Source organism: Plasmodium vinckei, assembly GCF_900681995.1.
Source record: "Plasmodium vinckei vinckei genome assembly, chromosome: PVVCY_07".
Taxonomy (NCBI): domain Eukaryota; phylum Apicomplexa; class Aconoidasida; order Haemosporida; family Plasmodiidae; genus Plasmodium; species Plasmodium vinckei.
In genome coordinates this window covers 259,237-286,434 of record NC_051299.1, presented here as the reverse complement: position 1 = coordinate 286,434, position 27,198 = coordinate 259,237, and the positions used below count along the sequence as shown (strand labels likewise).

The 27,198-nt window shown below is 24.1% G+C and overlaps 8 protein-coding genes across 8 annotated transcripts; 3 read left to right on the top strand and 5 right to left on the bottom strand.

Annotated features, from left to right (window-relative positions):
• Nucleotides 1-290: 290 nt before the first annotated feature.
• On the bottom strand, nt 291-720 carry PVVCY_0700820 (small nuclear ribonucleoprotein G, putative; the record flags this gene model as incomplete). The annotated part of the gene is made up of 2 exons (XM_008627966.2): nt 291-472; nt 651-720. The coding sequence occupies 2 exons, from the start codon at nt 718-720 to the stop codon at nt 291-293; spliced, it is 252 nt and encodes an 83-aa protein (XP_008626188.1).
• A 1,596-nt stretch (nt 721-2,316) lies between these two features.
• PVVCY_0700810 (conserved Plasmodium protein, unknown function) lies at nt 2,317-4,496 on the top strand (the record flags this gene model as incomplete). The annotated part of the gene is made up of 7 exons (XM_037634166.1): nt 2,317-2,385; nt 2,509-2,977; nt 3,106-3,264; nt 3,364-3,837; nt 3,927-4,098; nt 4,231-4,306; nt 4,404-4,496. 7 exons carry the CDS (start codon nt 2,317-2,319, stop codon nt 4,494-4,496), a joined length of 1,512 nt encoding a protein of 503 aa, XP_037490308.1.
• A 72-nt stretch (nt 4,497-4,568) lies between these two features.
• Nucleotides 4,569-5,599, bottom strand: PVVCY_0700800 (dynein light chain 1, putative; the record flags this gene model as incomplete). The annotated part of the gene is made up of 6 exons (XM_008627968.2): nt 4,569-4,616; nt 4,697-4,759; nt 4,849-4,914; nt 5,010-5,209; nt 5,301-5,453; nt 5,539-5,599. 6 exons carry the CDS (start codon nt 5,597-5,599, stop codon nt 4,569-4,571), a joined length of 591 nt encoding a protein of 196 aa, XP_008626190.1.
• A 2,411-nt stretch (nt 5,600-8,010) lies between these two features.
• PVVCY_0700790 (protein transport protein SEC23, putative) lies at nt 8,011-10,372 on the top strand (the record flags this gene model as incomplete). The annotated part of the gene is made up of 2 exons (XM_008627969.2): nt 8,011-8,310; nt 8,393-10,372. 2 exons carry the CDS (start codon nt 8,011-8,013, stop codon nt 10,370-10,372), a joined length of 2,280 nt encoding a protein of 759 aa, XP_008626191.1.
• A 305-nt stretch (nt 10,373-10,677) lies between these two features.
• Nucleotides 10,678-12,789, bottom strand: PVVCY_0700780 (conserved Plasmodium protein, unknown function; the record flags this gene model as incomplete). Its single annotated transcript, XM_008627970.2, has 1 exon — nt 10,678-12,789. The coding sequence occupies one exon, from the start codon at nt 12,787-12,789 to the stop codon at nt 10,678-10,680; it is 2,112 nt and encodes a 703-aa protein (XP_008626192.2).
• A 1,898-nt stretch (nt 12,790-14,687) lies between these two features.
• On the top strand, nt 14,688-15,659 carry PVVCY_0700770 (conserved Plasmodium protein, unknown function; the record flags this gene model as incomplete). Its single annotated transcript, XM_008627971.1, has 1 exon — nt 14,688-15,659. One exon carries the CDS (start codon nt 14,688-14,690, stop codon nt 15,657-15,659), a length of 972 nt encoding a protein of 323 aa, XP_008626193.1.
• A 521-nt stretch (nt 15,660-16,180) lies between these two features.
• PVVCY_0700760 (conserved Plasmodium protein, unknown function) lies at nt 16,181-20,572 on the bottom strand (the record flags this gene model as incomplete). The annotated part of the gene is made up of 1 exon (XM_037634165.1): nt 16,181-20,572. One exon carries the CDS (start codon nt 20,570-20,572, stop codon nt 16,181-16,183), a length of 4,392 nt encoding a protein of 1,463 aa, XP_037490307.1.
• A 1,730-nt stretch (nt 20,573-22,302) lies between these two features.
• On the bottom strand, nt 22,303-26,508 carry PVVCY_0700750 (serine/threonine protein kinase VPS15, putative; the record flags this gene model as incomplete). Its single annotated transcript, XM_008627973.2, has 4 exons — nt 22,303-25,405; nt 25,678-25,959; nt 26,058-26,182; nt 26,341-26,508. 4 exons carry the CDS (start codon nt 26,506-26,508, stop codon nt 22,303-22,305), a joined length of 3,678 nt encoding a protein of 1,225 aa, XP_008626195.2.
• Nucleotides 26,509-27,198: the final 690 nt, after the last annotated feature.

Here is a 27,198-nt window from a genome sequence, read left to right as displayed (position 1 = left end):
TGAAAATTTGTCTTGACGTTTTAGTGGCATAACCATTTCGCATACCGGACATATGTAGGTATGGATAATTTATGAATGTGATTTGTCCTTTATTTTCATTTTATTTTTTTTTTGTAATATTTATATTTTTCATTTGTTTTATTAATTATATAGTTAGTATTATTTAAACAATTTTTTTAAATATGCATAGGGGCATATAAGTGACACAAAAATTTTAAAAGTTAAATATATATGCATTTTATGAATGCTCAGTAAAAAAATATTAAAAAAAATCTGAAATGAAAATAAAATTATTTAATATTGACTTTATCTAAACATTCCCAATAGGATATACTATTTCCTCGTATAACAACAATGCCAATGTCAATATTCTCGTCTTTTTTAATTTCCACTGTATTATCTAATACTAAGTTCATAAAGGTATCATAGCCTCTCAAAACTCCAACTATCAGTCTATTTCCATTTAAGTAAACTGCAAAAAAGTAAAAAAGGATATAAAGATAAATGACTAAACATATATATATATAGCGAAAACTTGAGTATATTTAACTCATATTTTGGCTAGCCACTTTTAAACATTTATGGGCAAACTACAACATAGTCATATTTGTGTAACTAATGTAAGTATGGATGTAATATTTATCTTTTACTTTGTAATCGTTTTTCCATAAACTTTCTAAAATCCGAAGCTGGTCCTGCTTTCCCCACTGTTAGTGCCATACTTGTTTTCTTTATAAATATTTATCAGTATTTTTTTTGTTTTAATTTGTATAAAATATCAATGTTACTTAAAAAGGTTACATATTATTATATGCTGAGAATGCTGAAAATGGTGAAAATGGCGAAAATGCTGAAAATAGTGTATATATATTATATACAATATATGATTTATAACAATTTTGCAGTAACTATTTAATAAAATGAAAAAATTTTCTAATTACTCTTCTCCATCACTTTTAACATTTCTTTTAAGAAAAAAAAATAAATCATAATATATAGATAAAGAAAAATATAGCTACTTATAGAAATATTTATAAATATTCAAATAATTTTTTTTTTTCATATGCGTGGGTATAAATATATATTTTCCCTTCGCTACCAAATTTTGAAATTTTTTTTTTTAATACAAAGAAGATTAAACAGGGTAAGGGGAATAGAAAATAAAAAAATAAAAAATGTTTTATCATATGTTAAACCATATAAAGTTCAGTATTATTATTTTATTTTTTTCTTAAAATATATTTCTTATTCTGTTTTTGTACTTAACCAAAATAATAGTTTAAAAAATTTTAGAAAATGGAGTTTTGAAACATGATTAGTATGTATAATATGGTGTATTGATATGTGTGAACATTTTGTTTTATATAATTTTTTCTTTTATTTTTCAAGTGTTTAGCATATATATCCATGTAATGGATGTATATATGTTTCCCCTTACTATGGCAGTAGCTTATATTTGCAATACTATATCGATTGTTTACTCAAACTTTAAACATAAATTGTAGAAATAGAAAACGTAATAGATAGGGTATAGGAGAAAAGACAAAATACTAAAATGTATAGTCGACGTTTTATAAATTAAAATTATTAATTTTTATTTTTCGAATATAGTAAAAGAAAAAATCGTATATCTTCGAGAAAACATGTAAAGTGTTATTAAAATGGTGTACTATGTTTAGTAATGAAAATAAAAAACAGGGTCTCATATATAGACAAAATTTTATTCTCTATTTTTTAAATTATATATTAACAACATATGGAAGAATGTACATATGTGTGTGTAAACATTTTTTATAGTAGGATGTTGTATATGACCAAATGCGCTTGAATTGCGAGCATAGTTATACTTACTTTCTCTTTGTATTGTTTGAAAAGAATATATATTTTCTCTATATATATGAAATAAAATATAGATATGATAAATTAAAAAAAATATATTATTTGTAAAATTTAATAAAATAGAATATTCATCATTTTAAAGTTTATTAAAAAAATGTTTACAAAGTTTATGCAAATGTGGACATACATAAGTATATTTTACGAGGTATTTTTTTTAGTGCTAAAATTTTCATAAACTTATTTCTCTCCATTTTTCGATTTAAATATGTTAAGAAATTATATTAAAAAATTATGTAGCATTAATTGGAGTTTACTAAAATTGATTTACACATTTTATAAAAAGTTGATATTCCAAAATGGACATAATAATATATAGCTATATGTCTATATTTATTTAGCTATTTTTTTTTTTTTTTTTTTTTTTAACTTTACATATGAGAGTTATTTAAAATAAAAACATTTTAAAAAGTATAAATCATGAGTTATTTATTGGACGATAAAAAATTAATATTAAAAGATTTGATATCGAAAAATGAGGCCATAAAGGTAGTATATTTTAAGTAGCAAAATTAGTGAGTAGGTAGTAGTTTAGTTGAAAAAGAGAGGAAAGTAGCTAGCGTATATATTTACATAAAATATATTAGCTATTTTTTATTTGGTTAATTTCAGAGGGAGAATAAACATATCGAACTTGAAAACGAAGCCTTTTTGTGTCTAATTGAAAAATATGAAGAGAAAAAAAAAATATTAAAAGTTATTGAATATATACATTATGTTTGTACATTATTATATAAGAACGAAGAAGATTTTAATTGCATAAATAATGATGAAAACTTTTTAAATAACCTTGAAAAGTTAGTAAACAATTCTATATTAAAGCCTAAGGAGATTTGTAAAGATATACTAGTAAGTAATAATGACATTACATTGAATGGTTGCACAGTTTCAAAGACTAGCGAAAATTTTGAAAAGAAAAAAAACCAGACAAAAAATCAAATGAAAAATCCAGTATATGATGTAAATATTAGTGAAATAATTGACACAAAAAGGGAAGCAAATAATAAACAGGTTGAGAATGTAGAAAATGCTAACAGTGCTGACAATAGTGATATTGCTGAGAATACAGATGAGGTGAAAGGTTAAGAAATTAGTTCATATATGTAACATAATTATTATGCAATATTTATGAGAAAATGTTTTTGAAAATTTAAGTGTGCATAATTTAGTTCTTTATCACTTTTTTCTCTTTTTTCAATTATAATAAAGTTGTGAATTTTTCGAAACAAGACAAAGAAGAAGAAATGGAAGAAAAAAAAAATGCATGTTTAAATAAAGAAAAAAATATTTGCTTGCATTGGAATGAAGAAAGTTCGACTGATAATTTTTTTCAGACTGAGGAGGTGTGTATTCCCCAAAAAATAGCTAGTAAGTGAAAAAAAAATGTAAAAAAAATGTAAAAAAAATGTACAAAATGAAAAACATAGGTTGAGTCATGATGTCTTATTGTTTTGTTGTGTATGGTAGCTAAGGAACTAAACTTTATGGGAAAGCAACAACTTATATTTAACGAGATTGAAAAAATAAAAAATGAAATAAAAGAACTAACTCTATATTTTGAGAATGCCAAAATTATTGTAAATTCAGTGATATGTCAAAGTAAAATATTTTTATTTGATATTAATGATGAAATAAAAAATTATAAAATAATGAAAGAAAATATAAAAAAAAATAAATTTTTAATGAAAAAATCTAATACAATAAATGAGTTTTATAATAATATAATGAATAAACAAAAAAAGAAAATTGAAGAATCTCAAAAAACTAATGATACTTTAATTAATTTATATAAAAAAAAATATACTGATATTAAATCTATTTTGTCAAATAATAAAGATATAAATACTGTTGATTTTTTATATCTACATGTGTTAATTAAAAATAAAAAATTAAATTATGATAATCTTATGCGAACCCATGAAAATGATTATGCCTATCTCAGTAAGAAAACGAGTTTTCTATAAATGTGTCTATTTTTTTGTTCACTATTTTTTTTCTCACTATTTTTTTTCCCACTATTTTTTTTATAGGAAAACTGATAAGTGACATTAACACAATAGATAATGAAATATCGGAAAGTGAAAAAAAGGAAAAAGATATTTTGGCAAACTTAGAAAAAAACAATGTTACATTAAATGAGATGGATTCATTAATTATTGACCTTACAAATCAAATTAATAAAACCAATGAAAGTTCAAACAAGTAAGGGAAACATAAAACAAATTAGCATTTTCAATTTCCATGAGTTATGTATTATTCCTTTGTTTGAACTATTTATATCACTATACATATATACCCATTTTTGATGGTATTTTTTAAATTGGATTTGTTTAGGATAAATAATTACGAGCATATAGACACCGCTGGAAAATTTTCAGTCATTGAATTCATAAATATAAACAAAGAAATTGTAATTTATATTTTTTGTTTATCTTTTTGTACATGTACATGTAGATCTACATATATATGTAACATGTGGATGTTTGTATATATTGGTACCTTTTTAGTTGTCCGTGGAAAAAAAGATAAAGTGTTATGAAAGAAAGATTGAAAATATAAAGAATGTGCAATTAAATTACAAAGGAAAAGATATCTTATAAAGGATAATCAACGAAAATATATTTATAAAAAAGTAAACATACAATTTTCAATTGTAAAACTTTTATCATTCTTTAAATCACTTCAATTGTGAGGGCATCGTTTCTTTGCTTTTCAGTTATCTGTAAAGATTAAACATGCAAACCTGTTATTTCCTATGCTTTTATTTTATTATTTTTTTTCATTTTTTGCTACAACTTACTGTCTCATTGTCCACTACTTTCAATTGAGGCAACTTTTTCAAAATAACCAACTTCATGTATTCCTGCAAAGGGGGTACAAAAAAAGGCTGTAAAAAGGGGACGAAAAAAAGGGTGTAAAAAAAGTGCAACAAACGTAATAAGGGGGACGGACGTTGGTTCGGCCTTCATATATGGGGTTTCCTTTAAGTCCTAGTTCAATTAATTCAGGCAAGGTGTTCTGAAAAATGACAAAATGAATGTTAGTTTGGAAAGACAGATAAAATAGAGTCTTTGAAAAGTGAAGAGATATATATATTTACTTATTTAATGTACCAGTTTATCAATCTCCTCGAGGCATTTTATTTTGTTATGAAATAAATAAAGAACTTGCAAATTTTTTAAAGATTGTAAATTATCTAACTTATCAATATTATTATATGATATCCATAACTGTTTTAATGTGCCACTTATGTCCTCTAAAAACTGAAGTTTTTTAATACAATTTCTCCCGATTGACAATATTTCTATATTTTCTATTTTTATAAAAAAACACATTCATTTTGTAGAAATTTTTTTGGATTTTTTTTTTCATTTTTTTTTCATTTTTTTGTGGATGTAGCTTACTTAAGCCAGGCATGGGGACAAACTTTTCGATCCTATTGGTAGACAAAGATAAACGTTTACATTTTTCGAGAGTGTTTATACTTTGATCAAGTTTTTCAATCAATGGGATGTTACAAATAAAACTAACATTTTCTTCTTCGCTTATTTTTTTTCCTAATATGTAGAAAAAAGATAATAGCATTTATTTTACTATCACAATGGTATGTATGTATACATTTTTTTGGATTATTTGTTGTACCAGTTTTTTGCTCCCAACTTTTGATGCAGTGAGAAATGGTAACCTCCTTTACTCTATGCATTGAGATCTTTTTTTTTTTTTTTTTTTTTTTTTAAATTGTATATTTATTGACCCCGAAAATGTTCGAAGGGGTGTGGATAAATAGTATTATATGACGAGAAAGATGTAGACGTTTTTAGTAAAAATATGGATTTTTTTTTTTCTTAAATTTGATGAATAAATAAAGTTAATTATTCATATATAAGTATGTATATGTATCTTTTATAAGTTAGTATTATTACATGGTGAGTAGTTAAAATTTTATATTTTTTTTCGAACCCCTTTTCAATGGGAATATATAAATATAGAGAATTATTTTGTCTGTTTAGCAGATATATATTCTAAAATATATATGATAAAAAGTTGAAAGGATTTTATTTCTCTTTATTTTTTTTTAATTTTTATATATAACCTACATGCGAATATATATAGACAAGAAAAAAAAAATAATTTTACTAAACCTTTTGCACCAATAATTTAATTTTTTTTTTATAGTTATTATATTATTAGCTATTTTATGAATAAATTTGTAAAATAAATAGTATATAAAAGTTTTATAAACATGTTTGATAAAAAAATGGATAGAAAATTTTTGTATGTCCATATATATATGTGTAATAATAATTAGTAGACAAAAAAAAAATGAGCAAGTATAAAAATGTACAGTTTGATTATGGCTAAATTAGTATGACCCCCTTCTTTCTTTTATGTTTGACAATTTTACTTATTTTTTTTTTGATAGATACATGTACATGTTGAAAATTTGTATAACATATAGAGAGTAACAAAGAAAATTTAAATAAGTCTGGGAATGTAAGGGTAATATTAGTAAAGGCATACATGTGTATGCATATTTTTTTTTTTTTTTTTTTATTGACAATAGTTTATACTTTTGATGGTACATAAATATTAGGAGGTATAAATTTGTTTAACTTTTTTGAAATGTAAAAAAAAGTGAAGGTGTACTTATTTTGTATTTTTTATCCCCAACTTGGTGTGACATTATTAAATAAGTTGAGGGTATCACATATTTACAAAACTCGTATGATCATATATTTGGATATGCATAAGTATATGTACATATTAAATAGATTACCTCATTTTATACCCTCAAAACTGTAACAATAGTTGAAATGTTGTTATACATTTTTTTTTTTAATTTATATTCAATAAGAATTGAAAATGAAAGAGAGGAGAAAAAGGTATTATTATTATGATTTAGCAAATATGTTAGTAAAAGAAAATTGGATTTAAAAAAATAAAAAATATTTCATTATATTTTAAGAAAAAAAAATAAGAAAAAAAATATATATAATAATAATTATGAGAACATTTAGAAATGTTTTATAAAAAAATATTGGCATTAAAATTTTAAATATTTTTATATCGTATGGAATATGCGTAATATGGCAGAAATACATCCCCCGTTTTATATGTTTACTATACTATTATATGCATAATAATAATTAGTATTATTATTTATATATGCATATAAGGTAGTATTATTATTTATATGCATATAAGCGTAGTATTATTATTTTATGCATATATTTTTACATATGCATTTTTTATTATTTAATTTTTCTAACATCATATGGGGAATATGTTAAATATTTATACAACGATTAGTAAATTTGATTTAGAGGTATGCTTATATTAATTTTTATACATTTTTGCATTTTTTCTACTTTTATTTTATTTTTACATAATATATATATTTATATGGATATAATTATATATACCATTTTATATTTTATAATTATTTTAAAGGATAAAATGCTAAATTAATTACAAAATTTAAATAACAATTCTAATTTTTTTTTTTTTAGTATATGAAATGATATATAAAAATAACATTATTTAAATTTGTCATTTCATAAAGTAATACATTATTTGAATTTATCCTTAATAGTAACTTTATTTATTTTTTTAATAATATTTAAAAATATTCTAAACTTGTTAATATAAGTTGTAAATCTATAATTTATATATACATATATATATTTTATTTTTTTACTTCCATAATATAATCCTATAACCTGCTCACTGTATTAGGAGATTAAAGAAAATTAGCTGACTAATCAGCTTTGTCATATACATAACAATTACAAACGTACAGACTTAGTGCATACAAGCCTTGGGCGTGCAAGTACACGTTCTTGATTTTGTTTATGCTTAGTTCTGCTACAAACGTGCAAGTACCATCTCCCTGGGTAACTATGTAAAGGAAAATACCCAGATTTGTGAATGAGTAAAAAAAAAATAGAAAAAGAAAATAAGAACAAAGGGTTATTGCTATATGCAACGAACTAAGATATAGAAACGTTAGCAAATAAAAAATAGGCCCAATAGTGTATAACATATTGGGATAGCTAGTTATTTAGTCAATTTTAGAGAGTCATATATACATGTCCATATTATTTACAAAATAAAATGGATATTCATCTTCAAGAGAATCAAACAGGGATAAGATTCAGTTGGAATCTTTGGCCGCCTACAAAAAATGAAGCAAGCAAAATTGAAATACCATTAGGATGTTTATATACAGTTTTAAAACGATCCGATGAAAATAGTGTAAAGTTAGTTGAGTATGAACCATTAAAATGTAAAACAAGTAATTGTATTTTAAATCCTTACTGTAATATTGATTTTAGAAATAAAACATGGACTTGTCCGTTTTCGAATATAAAAAATCCATTTCCTCCTCATTATGCTCAACATATATCTGAAAAGGTAAAAAATGGATTATAAAATTTTGCATTTTTACAATTTATTGTGCTGTAATTACATCTTATTTTTTTTTTTCCTTTTGCAGAATTTACCGGCAGATGTGATGTACTCTAATATCGAATACATTCAGCCATCAAACGTGGGAGACATTCCTCCTCCAACATTTTTGTTTGTGATAGATACCTGTTTATTAGAAGAAGAATTAGAACAACTTAAAGATTCGATACAACAATGTATAAGTTTAATGCCAAATGATGCATATATAGGAATAATTACTTTTGGCTACTTATGTTATGTACATGAAATAGGTTTTACTGATTGTTTAAAATCATATGTATTTAAAGGGACAAAAGATATAAGTGCACAAGATTTACAAAAACAATTAAATTTAGGAAGCCGTAATGATCCACGAAGTTCAACTACATCTGCATCAGCTCGTAGATTTTTACAACCAGTAAGTGAATGTGAATATAATATAAATATGTTATTAGAAGATATTTCAAAAGATAGTTGGCCAACACCACCAGATCAAAGAGCAAAAAGGTGCACTGGAACTGCATTAAGTGTCGCTATTAGTTTATTAGAATGTTGTTGTAATCAATTAAGTGGTCGAATTATGATGTTTATTGGAGGTGCTGATACAACATCTCCTGGAAAAATAGTTGATACTCCTCTTAGTGAATCTTTAAGACATCATTTAGATTTACAAAAAGATAATAGTAATGCTAGACATGTAAAAAAAGCATTAAAATATTATGTATCGTTAGCAAATAGAGCAGTTATGTCAGGACATGCTATAGATATATTTGCATGTTCATTAGATCAAATTGGTTTATATGAAATGAAAGTATGTTGTGAAAAAACAAATGGATTTATGGTAATGGCTGATTCTTTTTCTATGAATGTGTTTAAAGATTCTTTTAAAAAAATTTTTGAAACAGATTCAACAGGTTATATAAAACATGGATATAATGCAAAATTAACTATTATATGTTCTAAAGAATTTAAAATATGTGGTGCTATTGGTGGATGTTCTAGTAATAAAAAACCAGCTCCATATGTTTCAGATACATGTGTAGGAGAAGGTGGTACTTGTGAATGGACAATTTGTGCTTTAGATAAAAATTCAACAATTGCATTTTATTTTGATATAGTTAATCAAAATGTTTCTTCATTACCACATGATAGACAAGCATATTTACAATTTCAAACACTTTATCAACATCCTAGTGGTCGAAGAAGATTGAGAGTTACTACTATTTCTTATAGATTTGCTGAACCAAGTATTGCCGAAATATCTCAAGGATTTGATCAAGAAACTGCAGCTGTTTTAATGGCTAGATTTGCTGTATTTAAAGCTGAAACTGATGAACCTATAGATGTTTTGAGATGGCTAGATAGAAAATTAATTAGACTTGTTAGTACTTTTGCAGATTATCAAAAAGATGATATAAATTCTTTCCATTTATCATCTGAATTTTCTATATATCCTCAATTTATGTATCATTTAAGACGGTCTCATTTTTTACAAACTTTTAATGCAAGTCCAGATGAAACTGCATATTATCGTTCTATTTTATTAAGAGAGAATGTCATGAATTCCTTAATTATGATTCAACCAGCTTTATTACAATATTCATTTGATTCCCAAACACCAATACCTGTCCTATTAGATGCACAATCATTAAAATCAAATGTTATTTTATTATTAGATTCATATTTCCATATTGTTGTTTGGTATGGTGAAATGATTTATCAATGGAGAGAACAAGGGTTTCATGAAAAACCAGAATATGCACATTTTAAAGAACTTTTAAATGCACCTCATGAGGATGCTAAATCTATATTAGATGACAGATTCCCTATTCCTAAATTTGTTTTGTGTAATAGTGGAGGAAGCCAAAGTCGATTTTTATTAGCCAAGGTGAATCCATCTACTACTCACAATACACTTAGTGGAAGTACATTCGGAACTTCTACAAATGAATCATATATAATTAATACAGACGATGTTTCTTTGAAAATATTTATGGACCATTTGATCAAGTTGGCAGTTCAGACATAGAGGCGTTTACGTATTTGTTGTCTTCTGCTACTTATTTTTCGTCGTCATTTTTATCTTTTCATTTTTCTTTTTATTTTTTTCTTTTTTCAAACTAACTTTGCATGTCTACATATACTTCGATGCATGCAACTACGTGCACTCATATTCATTTCCATTTCATGACTTCATTAATTTATTAAACGATACATTAAATATAAAAATTATATCTTGATATATCCAAAAAAGCATATACAAAAATGTGTGTATGCATCTGTGGTATACTTTTCTAACGGGTTCATCCTTGCCGATTCTAGAAGGTTTGATGGCTAGTCGCTCTTTAAGCTATCTGTAACTGTATCTTCTTCTGATGTCATTTCACTTTGTACATCTTTTTTGTCCTGTTGAAGTTTATTTTTTTCGCTAAATTGAAAAAACATATTTTTATATTTTGTAATTTCTTTAAAAATTAAATAAACAACATATATTGCTGAAATCGAACCCAACATAATAGTAACAATCATGTATATAAAATTTCTTTCGTTATGATCTGATGTTTTAGAGCAAAACAAGTATTGGAATAAAGGTGAACGGCAATCAAAAGTCATAGCTAAATATGTATTAATAGAAATTTCATTTTTTTTTAAACTAATTAACATGTTGCAATTAATAAGAATAAAATCAGCAGTTACAACATTTATATTTTTATTTTTTTTACATAATTTTTCAAATTGTTTTTTCCATGTAGATGAGTTATATATATCTTTAAAGTAGCAAGTTGGTTCATTATTAGGACATGAACAAGATCTATTTTTTTCATTATATTTAATATAATTATCATATTGTTTCATATCTGTTATTACACAATTGGCTAATATTTCTGACTTGTTAATAACAAAATTTTCATTCATTAAATCGGTATCATTATTATTTAGTTCTTTTATAGCATTTGCTTTATTTATTTCATCTAGTGAAATTACAAATGGTAATAATCTTTCTTCATCTGGATATCTACCTTTCTTTATTTTAGATGTTGCTTCTTTATTTGAATCATTTGGATCGTTACAATAAGGTAAGTCTGCACATACTTGAACCTCCATCGTATTATTATCATCACTCATATATACACTACATGCTTTAGAAGCATATTGCATATCTTTATTTAAAAATCGGGTTCTTTTTTGTATTGGGTCCGTGTCAAATTCATTTTTTAAACAGGATTTAGTGCATTCTGACCATTCAGACCAAACACTAAAATTACATTTTATTTTTGAATGTTTACATAAAACAATACCATGATTATTTGGATCAAAATAAGTACAATTATCATCAAAGTATTTAAAAACATTAATATAAATATCTCTTGTATATGACCCAATTTCATAATATTTCTTACATATATCGAATGAATAGAAATATATATTTTTATCACTACATCGGGTTTGTATATCTCTACACTTTTCAATACATATGTCTTTATTTTTTTCGTCTAAACTTTTTACTGTACTACAGTTATTATAGTTATATAGATTTTTATCATTCCATATTTTTAATCCATACTTACAATAATTATACATTTCTTCATTGTCTAACTTATCATTTGGATCATGTTGATAAACATTGTTATCGTTGTTTTTATTTTTTGGTACGTTCCGGTTTTTATTTTCCGCATGTTTACATTTTATTATATTATATTCAGCTAGTGCAATAAATATTTCACTATTTTTATTATTATTATTTCTAGCATTACACATTTCATTATTCATATATAAATATAACGGATTAAGTTCAGATATATCAGCCAAAGAACATGGCTCTGCATGTTCTTCATGACAATAACATGATTGGGTTTTAGGATCTACCCATTTATCAATTTCGTTAAGAGCATTTGTATTTTCTTTTGCTTTATCTAAAAAACATGTAAAATATTGATTTGTATTATTTTTGAAATTTCGTAGATTAATTATGTCATTATTTTCATCATCACCATACACCAAATCATTCATAACTCTTGTCTTTCTTTTTATTCCATTCATAATTTTTGTCTTTCTTTTTATTTCATTTATAAATATATTCCCTTTTGAGAAATATGTAGCATAACAATTACTCCGTCCGAACTTGTCTATTATTTTATTTCCTTTTTTGATTATTGAATAAATAAATTCAAAAATTTTGTAAAAAATTGCACCAAATGTGTGCACCTTTTTATTATGACTTTTAATTCGGCAGCTAGCTAAATTGCCAAAATAGCTATATGAGTAAATATTTTTTTTTTTTTTTTTGAAAATGGTTAAAATAATGTTCTTAGTTTGTTTATTATTTATTGTATAATTAGTGTTGTCTTTTTTCAAAGTAGGACCAATCCATTTTACATCACAAACTAGTAAAGAAGCAACCAATAGCAATAACAATGAAATAATGAAGAATATAATTCGATACATTTTTTTTAGACAAAATTAAATAAAAATTGAAAAAAAATATATCACTCTTTAGCCTTCATAAAAAGCTATATGGATAAATGAATTGAAAAACAGATTTTGGAATATATCTTGTGTTACAAATTGTATGTGATATAATACAATGGAATTATATAAGGTGTAATAATAAATATGCACACATATATATATTTCTATTTGTGGGGTTTTCTGACAAGCCCTTAAGAAATAAAATTTGGAATATAGTGTTTTATTTATTTTTTAGACAAATAAAGAAATCATTAATTTGTATACTTAATTTTATTGTAGATTATTGAGCAATATTTAAATATATAAAAAAAATTATAAAAATTTAAGAGTATATATGATGATACTTTAACAACATTTTCTCAAATGATATTTTTATATGTGGTTGCCATTTTTATTATAACTATTTTATATTTTTCCTGTTTTTCAAAAAATATACACGGGCTTATTTTTTTCTTTGACAACCAGGTACATAAGAATTATTAATATAAACAAAATATTAAAAATAAAAGCACAGAAAAGCAGATCAAAGGTAGCACATTTACGCCCATTATATATTATATATTATTTTGGTACATTTTGAAATCTATAAATATTATAATGTAAAATAACAAAACATTTTTATTTTCGAAATAATATTTATTAGCACGTATTATATAAATATTCTTAACGTTCAGAAATTTCTATTTAAGTAGGGGTAGCAATTAATTTATTTTTTGTCTATATATGGAAAAATATATATTCTATTACATATTTATGAATATTGATAAGTAGTAATAAATAAAAATATATTTCCTAAAATATTTATTTTATTATATTTGTTCTTTTTTTAAAATATTGATAAAAATGAGGCAAGTTAAAAACATTGATTAGTCGTATATTTTTACAAATATAAATCCAAAAGTGTAATTCTTTATAAAATATATTAAATTGTAAAAAAAAACAATCATTATGTAATTTCGACATCCTATAGTAGTTTTAAATACCATTATTTTGTGGGGGCATGGGAAGGTGTCTTTTTAGTTTGATCTAAAAAATGGTTTATAAAAAAAGGCCTTATATATTTGTATATCCATTTTTTATTTAATTTTTATGACATCCCATATAAATTATTTAATTTTTTTTAAGCACAGCAAATCCTGTTTGTAGTTAAGCATTGTAAATATATACAATACTATTGCAACTGATACTTGTTTGTCATATTTAGAATGTTGAAAATGAAATTTTTTTGGAAAAATATACATTTTAAAAATACATTATTTTATTTTTCTCTCATATATTTTTTAACCTGACTAAATATCAGTATAAAATATTATTAGTAGGATTGTGAACACTTTCAAATATATACAAAATGGGGAAACACATTATAGTTACCCCCCAAAAAATATTGGTTATAATTTTTTTCTCTTATTAAATAATGCCAAGCTGCTAATTTTTTTAGGTATTTTTTTTTGCACGGCTTAAAAGAAATAGTAAAATTTTATACAATTTATAAATAATATACAATTATATTATAACAATAAATAAATATATGAATAAATATAAATAAATAAAAAATATTATATAGTATGTATGGGCTCATAGCAGCATAGCTTATTCGCGAGGGTTATTATATTTAGTATTATTATGGTGATTGTCAAAAAAATATTTAAAAGTAAGAAATTTATAATTTTTAAAATTAAAATTTAAATATATCATGTTCAGATCAAAGTTAAACAAATTAATAATTAAAAAAAAATAAAAAATTTAAAGTAAATTGTGATAAGAATAAAATACTATATAATGTAGCTTAATTTTTTCCCATTTCGTGAAAACGGAAAATAGTCACATTACGTGCGGAAGTAAATAAATATATTATATATATATGTTGTGACAAAATGGAGATAGTACAATCTGAAGGATATGCCCTAGAGGTTGATAAAACAGAAGGTGGTGAAAGAAAAACTGGGTTGTTTTTTCAAAATATGCTAATAAATAGTCACAAAGGAGAAGTATATTCAATAAACTTTTCTTCTGATGGTAAATTTATAGCATCATCCAGTTTTGATATGACTGTAATGGTACATAATGTTTATAACGAATGTGAAACTGTTAATGTTTTTCGAGGACATAAAAATGCAGTGTTACAAGTCAAATGGACAAAAGATGATACCTATTTATGTAGTGTATCAGCTGATCATAATGCTTTTCTTTGGGATGTTGAAATTGAACAAAAAATACGAAGTTTTAAAAGCCATACAAGTGTAATTAATAGTTTAAATATAATTGATTATAATATATTTGCTACATGTAGTGATGATGGTAGTTTAAAATTTTGGGATTTTCGAAATAAAAATTGTATATATACTATTCAAGATAATTTTCCATTATTATGTGTGTGTGGAAATAAAAAAGGAGATACTATATATGCTAGTTCAGTTGATAATACTATAAAAATTTTTGATACAAAAACTTATCAATTAAAAGATACATTAAAAGGACATAAAGATTATATAAGTGGTTTGGATATAAATAATGATGAAACTATATTAGCTTCAATAAGTGCTGATGAAACAATATGTTTTTGGGATATTCAACCTTTTCCTTGTGATGAGAAATTATTATATTCTTTAAATTCACCAAAATATAACATTGATTACAATTTAATAAGGTTAGCATTTAATAATGATAATTTACTTGCGTGTGGAAGTGGAGATAGCTATTTATATATTTACGATTATAAGCAAAAAGATTTAAAATATACATTGCCTGGTCATACAAGTACAATAAATGATGTTGCCTTTCATCCGATTGAAGAAATCGTTGCATCCTGTTCCTCTGATTGCAACATATTTTTGGGAGAATTATAGATCAATATACTCACTGTGTATTGTATATTCCATTTATTATTTGTTATTTTTTTTTTAATTTTATTCTACTTTTTTTATTTATTAATTTTCTTATTTATTTGCTACACCCAAATAATGTGCCTCCTAATATCCATAATTTATATGCACATTTTTATAAGTAAATATTTTTTGTGCCTTTGGCCTTAAAAATTCATTATGTAGCTAGCTATTAATTTTTTTTTTTTTTTTTTAATATTATGTTTTATAAACAGCTATTTTTATTTCACAAAAACAATATACATGCATATTTGCACACACACTCACGTATATTATATATATAAATATAATATAATGTGGTGGCATTAATTAATATTTTTTAAAACGAGCTTAATCTTACGTAAATAAAATAAAGTTCATAGTTACCAAAAAAACGAAAAAAGAACAAAAAAAGAACAAAAAAAAAATAATAAATTTATGTATGAACAGGGAATACAAAAAAAAAAAAATCATATATTTATACATAATTTATTTCAATGGTGTAATTATTTAATTATAACTTCGACAAGATTTTCTCTGTCAAGATAGTATGTTTCGCTCTTATTCACTCCTAGAATGTTGTTCATCATATTGTTGAATTTTTTGCACATTTCCATAATAATTTTGCATGGTGCATATTTTTCAGTAACCATGTAGTTACCAAATCTAACCAAAGAATTTCTGATTTGTTCATAATTAATTTCATCAACATAATAAATTTCATAAACTAATTTATCTTTTACATTAAAGTATAAATTATGTACAATATGTGCATAAGCATTGCCATCTAAATCAAAGAATACTTTTTTTCTGTCATCATATATGATGTCGCTTTCTTCATTATTGGGTAATACGACTTTCATATATCTTAAATGATTTTTAGGTCTGCTAAAGCATGTAGCATTTGTTTCTAAATCATCATCATGTTGATTTGCTTGCTCTAAATGTTTATGAGGGCATTCACAGGTTTCTGATTCTTGAGTCTCAAAATGAACTGTGCTGTCTTTATCTAAAGTTTCGTCAGCATTCATACTTTTTGCAGCACCACAATACATACCAGAGAAAAATCCTTTTTTCTTTTCTATATCATTGTAGTTAGATGTTTTGAAAAATGATTTGAGTCTCATATCTTCAAGGTTCATTGATTGTTCTGGTGCTAAAGATGGTTCACTATTTAAAGTTGCATCAGCATCCATACTCTTTGCAGCAGCACAACACATACCGGAATATAATCCTTTTTTCTGAACATCATTATAGTTAGCTGTTTTGAAAAATGATTTAAGTCTCATATCTTCAAGGTTCATCGATTCTTCTGGTACTAATGATGGTTCACTATTTAAGGCCTCATTAGCATCTCCACTTTTTGCAGCAGCACAACACAAACCGGAATATAATCCTTTTTTCTGAACGTCGTTATAGTTAGCTGTTTTGAAAAATGACTTAAGTCTCATGTCTTCAAGATTCATAGATTGTTCTGGTACTAACGATGGTTCACTATTTAAAGCTTCATATGCGTCCATACTCTTTGCAGCAGCACAGCACATACCTGAGCATAATCCTTTTTTCTGAACATCATTATAGTTAGCTGTTTTGAAAAATGATTTAAGTCTCATATCTTCAAGGTTCATAGATTCTTCTGGTACTAATGATGGTTCACTATTTAAAGCTTCATCAGCATCTCCACTTTTTGCACCTCCACAGCAAATACCTGAGCATAATCCTTTTTTCTGAACATCATTATAGTTAGCTGTTTTGAAAAATGATTTAAGTCTCATGTCTTCAAGGTTCATAGATTGTTCTGGTACTATCGATGGTTCACTATTTAAAGCTTCATCAGCATCTCCACTTTTTGCAGCAGCACAGCACATACCTGAATAAAATTTCTTCTTTTCTACATCATTATAGTTAGCTGTTTTGAAAAATGACTTAAGTCTCATGTCTTCAAGATTCATGGATTGTTCTGGTACTAATGATGGTTCACTGTTTAATGCTTCATCTGCATCCATACTCTTTGCACCACCACAACATATGCCAGAGCACAATCCTTTTTTCTGAACATCATTATAGTTAGCTGTTTTGAAAAATGATTTAAGTCTCATATCTTCAAGGTTCATAGATTCTTCTGGTACTAATGATGGTTCACTATTTAAAGCTTCATCTGCATCTATATTCTTTGCACCTCCACAGCAAATACCTGAGCATAATCCTTTTTTCTGAACATCATTATAGTTAGCTGTTTTGAAAAATGATTTGAGTCTCATATCCTCAAGGTTCATAGATTGTTCTGGTACCAATGATGGTTCGCTATTTAAGGCCTCATAAACATCCATACTTTTTTCACCACCGCAGCACATGCCATAGCATAATCCTTTTTTCTGAACATCATTATAGTTAGCTGTTTTGAAAAATGATTTGAGTCTCATGTCTTCAAGGTTCATAGATTCTTCTGGTACTAATGATGGTTCACTATTTAAGGCCTCACCAGCATCTACACTCTTTGCACCACCACAACATATGCCAGAGCATAATCCTTTTTTCTGAACATCATTGTAATTAGCTGTTTTGAAAAATGACTTAAGTCTCATATCTTCAAGATTCATAGATTGCTCGGGTGTTAAAGATGGCTCATTGTTTAATGTTTCATCACCATCTACACTCTTTGCACCACCACAGCACATACCTGAATAAAATTTCTTTTCTGCATCATTGTAGTTAGCTGTTTTGAAAAATGATTTGAGTCTCATATCTTCAAGATCCATGGATTTTTCTGGGTAGGATGATCCGGATTTACTATATTGATAATCAGCAAAAGAATTTTGAGCTAATTCATTTGATCCTGATATTTCTGAATTATTAGTACAATCTATCATACAGGCATTAAAATAATTGTTTAAGAATTTTTTGTTAACTTCGATTTTTTTTTGAACAGAAGTAGCTTTTTTGGTATAATATGATTTGATTAAGCTAGCCGATTTGCTTTGATTAAATGCAATAAATTTTTTATGATCATCTAAGCTCAAATTGGATATACTTTTTGAATACATTGAATTAATAGCTTGTATACTTTTTGTAGCTGCTTTAGAATAATTTTTATTTAATAATTGTGGATTGCAACTTTGAAATATACCATAAGAATTATTTTTCATTTTTTGCATATCAACTGTTTCTTTAATATTATCTACATAAGTTTGTATATAATTAGTAAATAAGTCTTCTAATTCATAACTTCCATCAAAACTATCAGCATTTTGTGTAATTTGATTAATATCAATGTATTTTTTAATAGTTTGAAAATCGATATTATGTTTAGGACTTTTGATATATATTTTTGACATAATTTGTCTAACATTTAATCCTTTTGATATTTTTTCTATATCTATTTTATTTTTAATAAAATCGACACTTAAATTTTGTTTTAAACTATTCATAGTTAAACTTTTTGCAATTTTTTCTACATCTACATTTGTTTTTATTTTTTCAAAATCGACATTATTTTTAATGAATTCAATTCCTTCTTCTATTGAGTGATTTTTAATAAATTCTTGTGTGTTCCTCATACAATTGTAGTTTTGTAAATAATTGGTTGGATTTGTACAATCATATTTTTTAAGAGAACTGAAAATATTTTTATAATTAAAATTGTCATAATATCCTGGGTGGATTGAGGCATGGCTTTTAGTTGTTTTAAATTCATTTGTTTCGGATTTTTCAAAAGATTCTTTATTATCATTTTCATTTTCATTTTCGTTTTCATTTTCATTATTATTTCCACCAAAACTACAGAAATTTGGAAGGGTGCAACATTTTTTTTTTTGTTCTATTGAAGACAAACTATTATAATCAAATGAGCTCATTTCATTAGATTTGTTAAATTCAAATGATTGAGATTCGATTGGAAAATTTGGGATATTATTTTTTAAAATATATTTATTGTTATCTCCAACATTAGTAACATAATGTTTTATAAAACTGGAATATTGTGGTGGTTTGTTATCTTCATCATTTTGTTCATCTTGAAATTTTATTTTTTTTACAACATTATTTGTTTTATTTTTATCTTCTTTATTTATTTCATTGGAATTAGCAAATGAACCATTTGGGATAGACATTTTCATGGCATCTTCACAGCTACTAGCAGTAAATGGATTTCCATAATAATCTTTTTTATTTTCATTAAATTTATCATTATTTATTTGTTCATTTTCAGTTTTTATATTTTCATATATACAAGCTTCAATACGAGAATCTTCATAGCTGTATTCCTTAATTGGTGAGTCAACTCTATTTATAATATTATTATCTTCATTTGTGTGTACATTATTTGTAATTTCGCTATTATTTTCGTTTTGGATATCATCGAAATTGTTTTCTATAAATTTATTTTTTTCGTCTTCTTCTTTTTCTTCTTCTTTTTCCTCTTTTTCCTCTTCTTTCTCTTCTTCATCATCGGAATTGTTTTCTATGAAGTTATTTTTTTTTTCTTTATCTTCACCATCATCAGAGCCATCATTACCATTATTTCCATTTTGGTTATTTTGGCTGTTTTGGTTATTTTCATTATTTTGATTATTTTGGTTGTTTTGGTTGTTTTCGTTATTTTGACTATTTTGGTTGTTTGAGTTGTCTTCATTTTTTCCTTCTTTTTTATTTCCATTTGATGAGTTATTTCTTGATTTTTTTCCTTTTTTAGCAGCGCATGATTTTATTTTTTCCGAGCTAGCTAAATCGTTGTATTTTTTATTTTTTTCATTTAATAATCTGATTTTGGCTAGTTTGTTCATGTAACTTCCTTCATTTTTGATCGCAGCGATATCGATTTTTCCGCTTATCAAATTTTTCATTAATTTGATTTCTTCAATCCCTTTTTGGAAAAGCTGAACATTATATAAAAATTCCATCTTGTCTTATTTTCGTTAAAGCACTAATTTGTTTGGTTCGACGATGGCTATATGGTATATATAGCGAGCACACACTACCTTGTTTAATTAAAATAGTATTATTTTTTTTTTTTTTTTTTTTTAATTTTATTTTTTTTAATTAAAAATAAATAAAATAATTGGCTGTTTTTTTATATAAATATGTGCATTTTAGAAAACATGGAAACTTTAAATAATGCATAAATTTATATATACTGGAAAATAAATCGGGTTGAATTCTTATTTCAAAAATGGCATAATCTTGGGTTAATCCAAAGGGTCACGTTATTTTTGTGGATTTAAATTATATAAGTATCTTTGTTGTTGTAAATATATATACTATTATGTGTGTATATATAGGCTTAATTTTTTTCACTAAAAAAATGATTGTTTTATAAATATCTATGATCTGTTAGATTAAATCCATATAATGAATTATTACAACTTGAATTATACCTTTATAAAATAAACAAATAATTTTTAATATTAAAAAATTAGATATAATTATAAAAAAAACACTAAAAAAAAGTTCAACTATTTAAATAGCTATACACATGTAAATTGTAATAAGATTTAATTTCTTTTTTTTCTATGTAATAATTTTTTTTCATTATTTTAGGTAACATTAGAAAATTGTTAATTCGTAAAATCGAGTAATATTAATTAAAATTTGTATAACCATATATAAATATATGTTTTATCAATCCATTGAAATGTAGGTTAATTCTTTTACTATATAATGTTTTACAACTTTTTCTACATAATTTTTAAACACAAAAAAAAAAATGTGAGACTACACAAATTTAGTAAATATTTGGTTCCATTGATTTTCTTATTCAAAAAAAAAAATAAAGTAAAATAGTAATATATAGATATTTAAATTTACTTGAATTAATTTTAATTATTAAAATTTATTTAATTATATATATTTTTTATGTGTGTTGTATACATGTTTTAGCGTAAAATGACATAAATCGGCGTTGTTACGTTACAAAAAAAAAATCGAGATTGTAAAAAGTGCTTATATAAATAGATAAAAATAGTTTTACACATATTTATGTATATGTAAAAATATATATTTTTTTAGGTGTGCCTTACATTATATGAGTTGTAAAATGAAAATTTTATAAAAAAAAAAAATTAAATAGCTAACAAATAAAGTAAAAAAAAATATACACATAAATATTACACATATAATAATACCGATTCTAATATTTTTGCATGTGTAACTAGCACCTTTTAGAGTGATTAAAATCTATGTTTGCCAAAAGGTGGAGAAAAAAAAGAGAGTATTACAAATGCTTACATAGTTGTCGAAATAAGTGAATATATATATTATACAATTATTAACACAAACGTTTTCAATTAATTTAAGGTATTAAAAATAAATATAGAAAAATAAAAAAACATAATTCATAAGCAATGAAAAAAAGGATATAATAAATTATATTTTATTTCAATGCCCAAATTATACATTTTTAATAAAAACAAAAAAAAAATTAATTATTATATTTTCTAAAAGTTATGACAAAAAAAAAAGAGGAAAATATTGCATTCTATATTTACAATATAAAAAATAAAAAGGATGGTTTATTTCCATTATACTGTTGTATTTATTTTGGTGTCATATTATCGAATTTTTTTTTAATTAAAATAAATGTAGAGATAATTTTTATACTTCACACACACACACACACACGTAAGTAGTATCTCTATAATTTTATTTTTTGTAAAATATGAATTATGTCATATGTTAGATCTGATATTTTTGAGGATGGATGATTTAAAAGGGGAGTGAAATTGATTTTTTTTAAAAATAAAAGTGGGATAATATTTTTTTTTTTTTTTTTTTTGATATTTTTTTGGTTTGAGGATTTCATAATTATCATATTATATTGGATCTTGGGAGTAGTACAGCATGTTGACCATTTTTTATAGTTTTTTTTTAAAATAAAAAGAAATTCATATAACAAAATTTTTAAAACTAATTCATTATTTTGCTCGGAAATTATTGATTTAATATATTCTGAAAGAATTTTAAATGGTCCTTTTTCATTAATATAAAAGACAATTTTAATAATAGTTTTAATACAAATAGCTTTGATAAAAATATTTTTTATTTTATAGCTATTTTTTAGCATATATGGTAATATATAAACTTTAACCCATTTTTTATTCATAATTGTACAAAACATTATTATATTTTGATAAAATTCAAACAAAATCAAATCATTAGGTTCATTTAAAATGGATATAAATTTATTTCTCATATCTTTTAGTATTGTCATATATGCTGATTCCGTTAGAACACTACTATTATTATTATCACCTGTGGTATCATAAATTTCTATACTACTACATGTATCACTTGTTTGAGTATTTGTAAAATAGCTGGTTTGATCAAGGCTACTTATATCTTGTATACTATTTTTTGAAAAATTTTTTCTTTCTTTATTTCTTAACGATTTTTTTCCCATTTGTTTTAATAAGCATGAATTATATATATACTGAATTGTTATGGTTGCAAATAGGGGTAAATATTTTGCATGTACATATTTTTGATAATTTTGTTGTGTATTTTTGAGCATAAAAAAGTTAGGTAAAAACTTATCAATGTACATGTAAAAATATTCACATTTATTTCCATTATTGATTATGATATAAATACATTTTATTATAACAACTTTAATATTTTCATCATTTGTTTTTTTAAAACAATAAAATAAAAACGGTATTAATTCTCTTTGTAAATCTTCGTTTTTTATATGGCATATTATTAAGTATATTATTTCAAGTATGAGAATTTTAATGGAATCATATAAAATAAAATTATAAGAACAAATTAAAATATTTATTAGTTGATATATATCTTCGGTGTAACTCCATTTGTAGTTATATTCATTAGTATTAGAATTTTTTGTAGAATCATTTTTTTTAATACCCTTCCGATTAATAATTTTATCACGACGATTTGTATTTTTAAAGTAAAAGTCTCTAAATAGAGATAAGTAAATACCTCTTTTGTACATTTCAAGAGATTTGAAAATATCCATATAACTTTTTTCTTCATAAAATATGGAATAATACACACTTTTATAAAATAGTAAAAAGAATTTATAAAAATCGTGAGCATTATTATAGGATAATATTGGGAAAGGGAAATAGGATTTGCAGTGATACAATTTTTTATTATTTTTCTGCTCTCTATTTGTTGATTCTATTTCCATTTTTTTGTGCTTTTTATAAGTTTTCCACTCTTCCAATATTTGCCCTTTTACTTTACTATTTAAATTTGTATCATTGATATATGTTCGTATTTGATATTTATTAATATCGGTCGTATGTTTTTTAACAACATTTATGTAGTAAGCAAGTGTGTTTATATGTTTTTTTTTGTTTTGCTGATACTTTCCTAAACTCGGTTTTAAGGATCGATCACTATTACGGTGTGCTTGATAATTGATATTAAAATAGCTATCATTTTTTTTTTTTTTTTTATAAATATTTGAAGTCCTTTTTATTAAAGCATATTTGTCTTTTTCCTTTTTTGAAAAGATATCAAAATGAAATAATATAAATGGCAAATTGAAATGTATTAGTAAAATAAAAAATTCGTGTTTTCGAAAGATTGGATGAAATTGAAGTATACAAAGGGGAAAGAATACATATTTATATGTGCTCGGAAAAATATGGTGAGACCAATAGTTAAATATTTTAAATATATTTTTATTTTTTTCCAAAAAAAAATGATTAATTAATGAATAAATGACAAACGGATTTTTAACTAAACTAACTACTTTCCATATTTTATATGGAGCACTTTTTTCTTTTCTTCTAACATTTGAATCACTACCTTCACTACTACTCAAAACACAGCTTGTAGTTTTATTGTATGTATCATTTTGAATTTTATTATTTCCACTATTTTGGCTCTCATTACTTTCATTTTTTGCATTCCCATTAAAATAACTTAACCTTCTATTATTTATGATTTCTTTTCTTTCAGATTGTTCATATTTATGTCTTCCCTGATTTCGAATATTACTAACATCCTTGGAGTTGTCAATTAGGGTATATGCTGTATTTGTATAAATATCAGACTGTGTGTATAAACTGTGATTATTTGTGGCATGCTTATTTTTTATTTCTTTATAATCATTAAATAATTCATAATCACTATAAGCATGAATAATTTTATCATCATATCCAGTGTCACTATTTATATCAATATCATTATTACTATAAGCATTGTTTTTATTTTTATTTTTTTTTTTTTTTTTTGTATTATTATTTTCATTTATTATTGTTTTACTTTTATCTATATTTTGGCTAGTCAAGTTTTCATGCTCTGTATTTACAAATTCGTAAGAGGTACCATTGTTATATATATCATTGTATATGTTAATATAATTAATATGATTAATATAATGATAGTTATAATATTTATATTTGTCTATATTCATTCTCAAATTTTTATTTTTTTGAAAATAATCTTCTTCTTCATTTATAATTTTTTTATTTATGAACGGCAAGGATAAAGCATGAAAAAATTTTTCGCTAGTTTTTTTTTTTGATGTGTTAATAATATTATTACCAAAATTTGGATATTTTATTAGCTTTTTACTTTCCATCATATATAGTTTTGTTTGCTTTCTTTTTTCTGAATAAAAATTATCATTATTGTCATCATAGCTTTCATCATGAAATAAATAAGAAATGTTTTTATTTTTTAATAAAATTTCTAAAATTAGTATTCCCAAGTTGAATATATCTTCTTGCATTCTATCGATTTTCTCCTTTCGTTTGTTGTCATATCTAGGGAAAAAATACAAAAAGTATAAGTGTGTGCAAAATGTTGTAATAAATTTAGAGCAACTACAAGCGTGCAAATATAAATAAGCATATACAACAATACATGTATGGACATAGACTAAAATTATTTTAAGACCACATCCGAGAGAATTAATTATATAAAACAAATTTGGAAAAGAAAAACTGGTAAATAGCACGTCGGAATATTGATACAAAAAATGTTTCGAATAAAAAATAATATATAATTTCATTTTTTTGACATATTGTAGCTGTACCTTATTTTTGGAATGTAGTAAATGTATCTATTCAGTATATCTATATCCGTTATAAGAATATGCATATTATTTTGTATTAAAAAGTTTTCGGTTTTTATGTGACCATGATAAATTCCCAACGAATGTAGTTGTATTATTGATAGCAATGCTTGAAATATATAAAAGTAACAAAAACTATAGTTATTCTGTTCATTTAATAAATAGTTATCTAAACTTTTGTATATGAATTTTCTATAAATATAAATATTATTTTCGTAGACACTCATTCGGTTATATGGTAGACTGAAAAAGGAAAAGGTTTCACGAAAATGTATATTATATGTGCATAATATATGATATTAGGGACGGTAGCATAAAATATAAATCTTTGTAATACTTACACATTCGGGAAGAGATCAAATGAAAAAAGGAACTTGAGTGTATATAATATTCTTTTTATTTTTGGGGTTTCTCCTTTTAATTTACAAATTTTGATTAGTACATGCCCCTCATTATTATTAATTCCCTAAAAGAGAGAAAAAAGATTTGAATGAATATTGAAGGGGATATAAATTTTTCTGATTTTTTTTTTATTTTAATGAACAAGGTATACAATGAGGTATACCCCGATGCTTATGTGGCATCAAATCAAATCTTAGGTTCGTTTTGTCGTTTTTTGTTTACCTCAAGCACATGGCAAAAGGAATTGAGGGTATAGGAATTCATAAAATAGAAATGTTCATATTTTAACAAATAATTGTATATGTTGTATAAGTTATTCAAATATTTATAATATATCTCATCCTGTTCTGTTGTATTTTGTCCTATATTACTATATAATGTGTTCCCCATTTTATAGATAAAATGATACTAAAACGACGGAAATGGTAATTTGCTCATATTTGAGTAAAAAACATACAACTATGCATGTATATATAATACATATGTCACTGATCTATGGCTATTATATGTACATGAGTTTTATAGTAAAACTTTGAAGAAACACATAGCATGAAATATTCCATTTTATTTGCGTTTCGTGTATAGGTAATATATAATAATAGCTGTTAAAATGTTTGGAAATAATAATTTATGACATAATCTTAAGGATAAATAGTCATCGCTATAATAGTATTTATATATAGGTGTATGTATTTAGTACCATATATGTAGATAATTAAAAATGCGCTTGTTTTAATTTCTTATTGATCACTTTAAAAATACTTATTTAAACAGCCTTATTTTTATTAAATTTTTTTAATTATTTTAAGCATAGAAATCAGTTGCGCCAAAAAATATATAATTAAATATATGCGTGAGTTTATGCATATAAACATTAAGTAAAAAACAATTCAAAACACTATTACTATAAGGAATATAATCAACAAAAAAATATATTGCATATACATATGCATAAATATATGATAATAAAAAATATGAAAACGAATAATTCAAAAATTAGGAAAAATAAGAATATTTACAATTAATGAAATTAATTTTTTTTATAATAATAAAACGATATTTCCCATTATAGGAAAATAT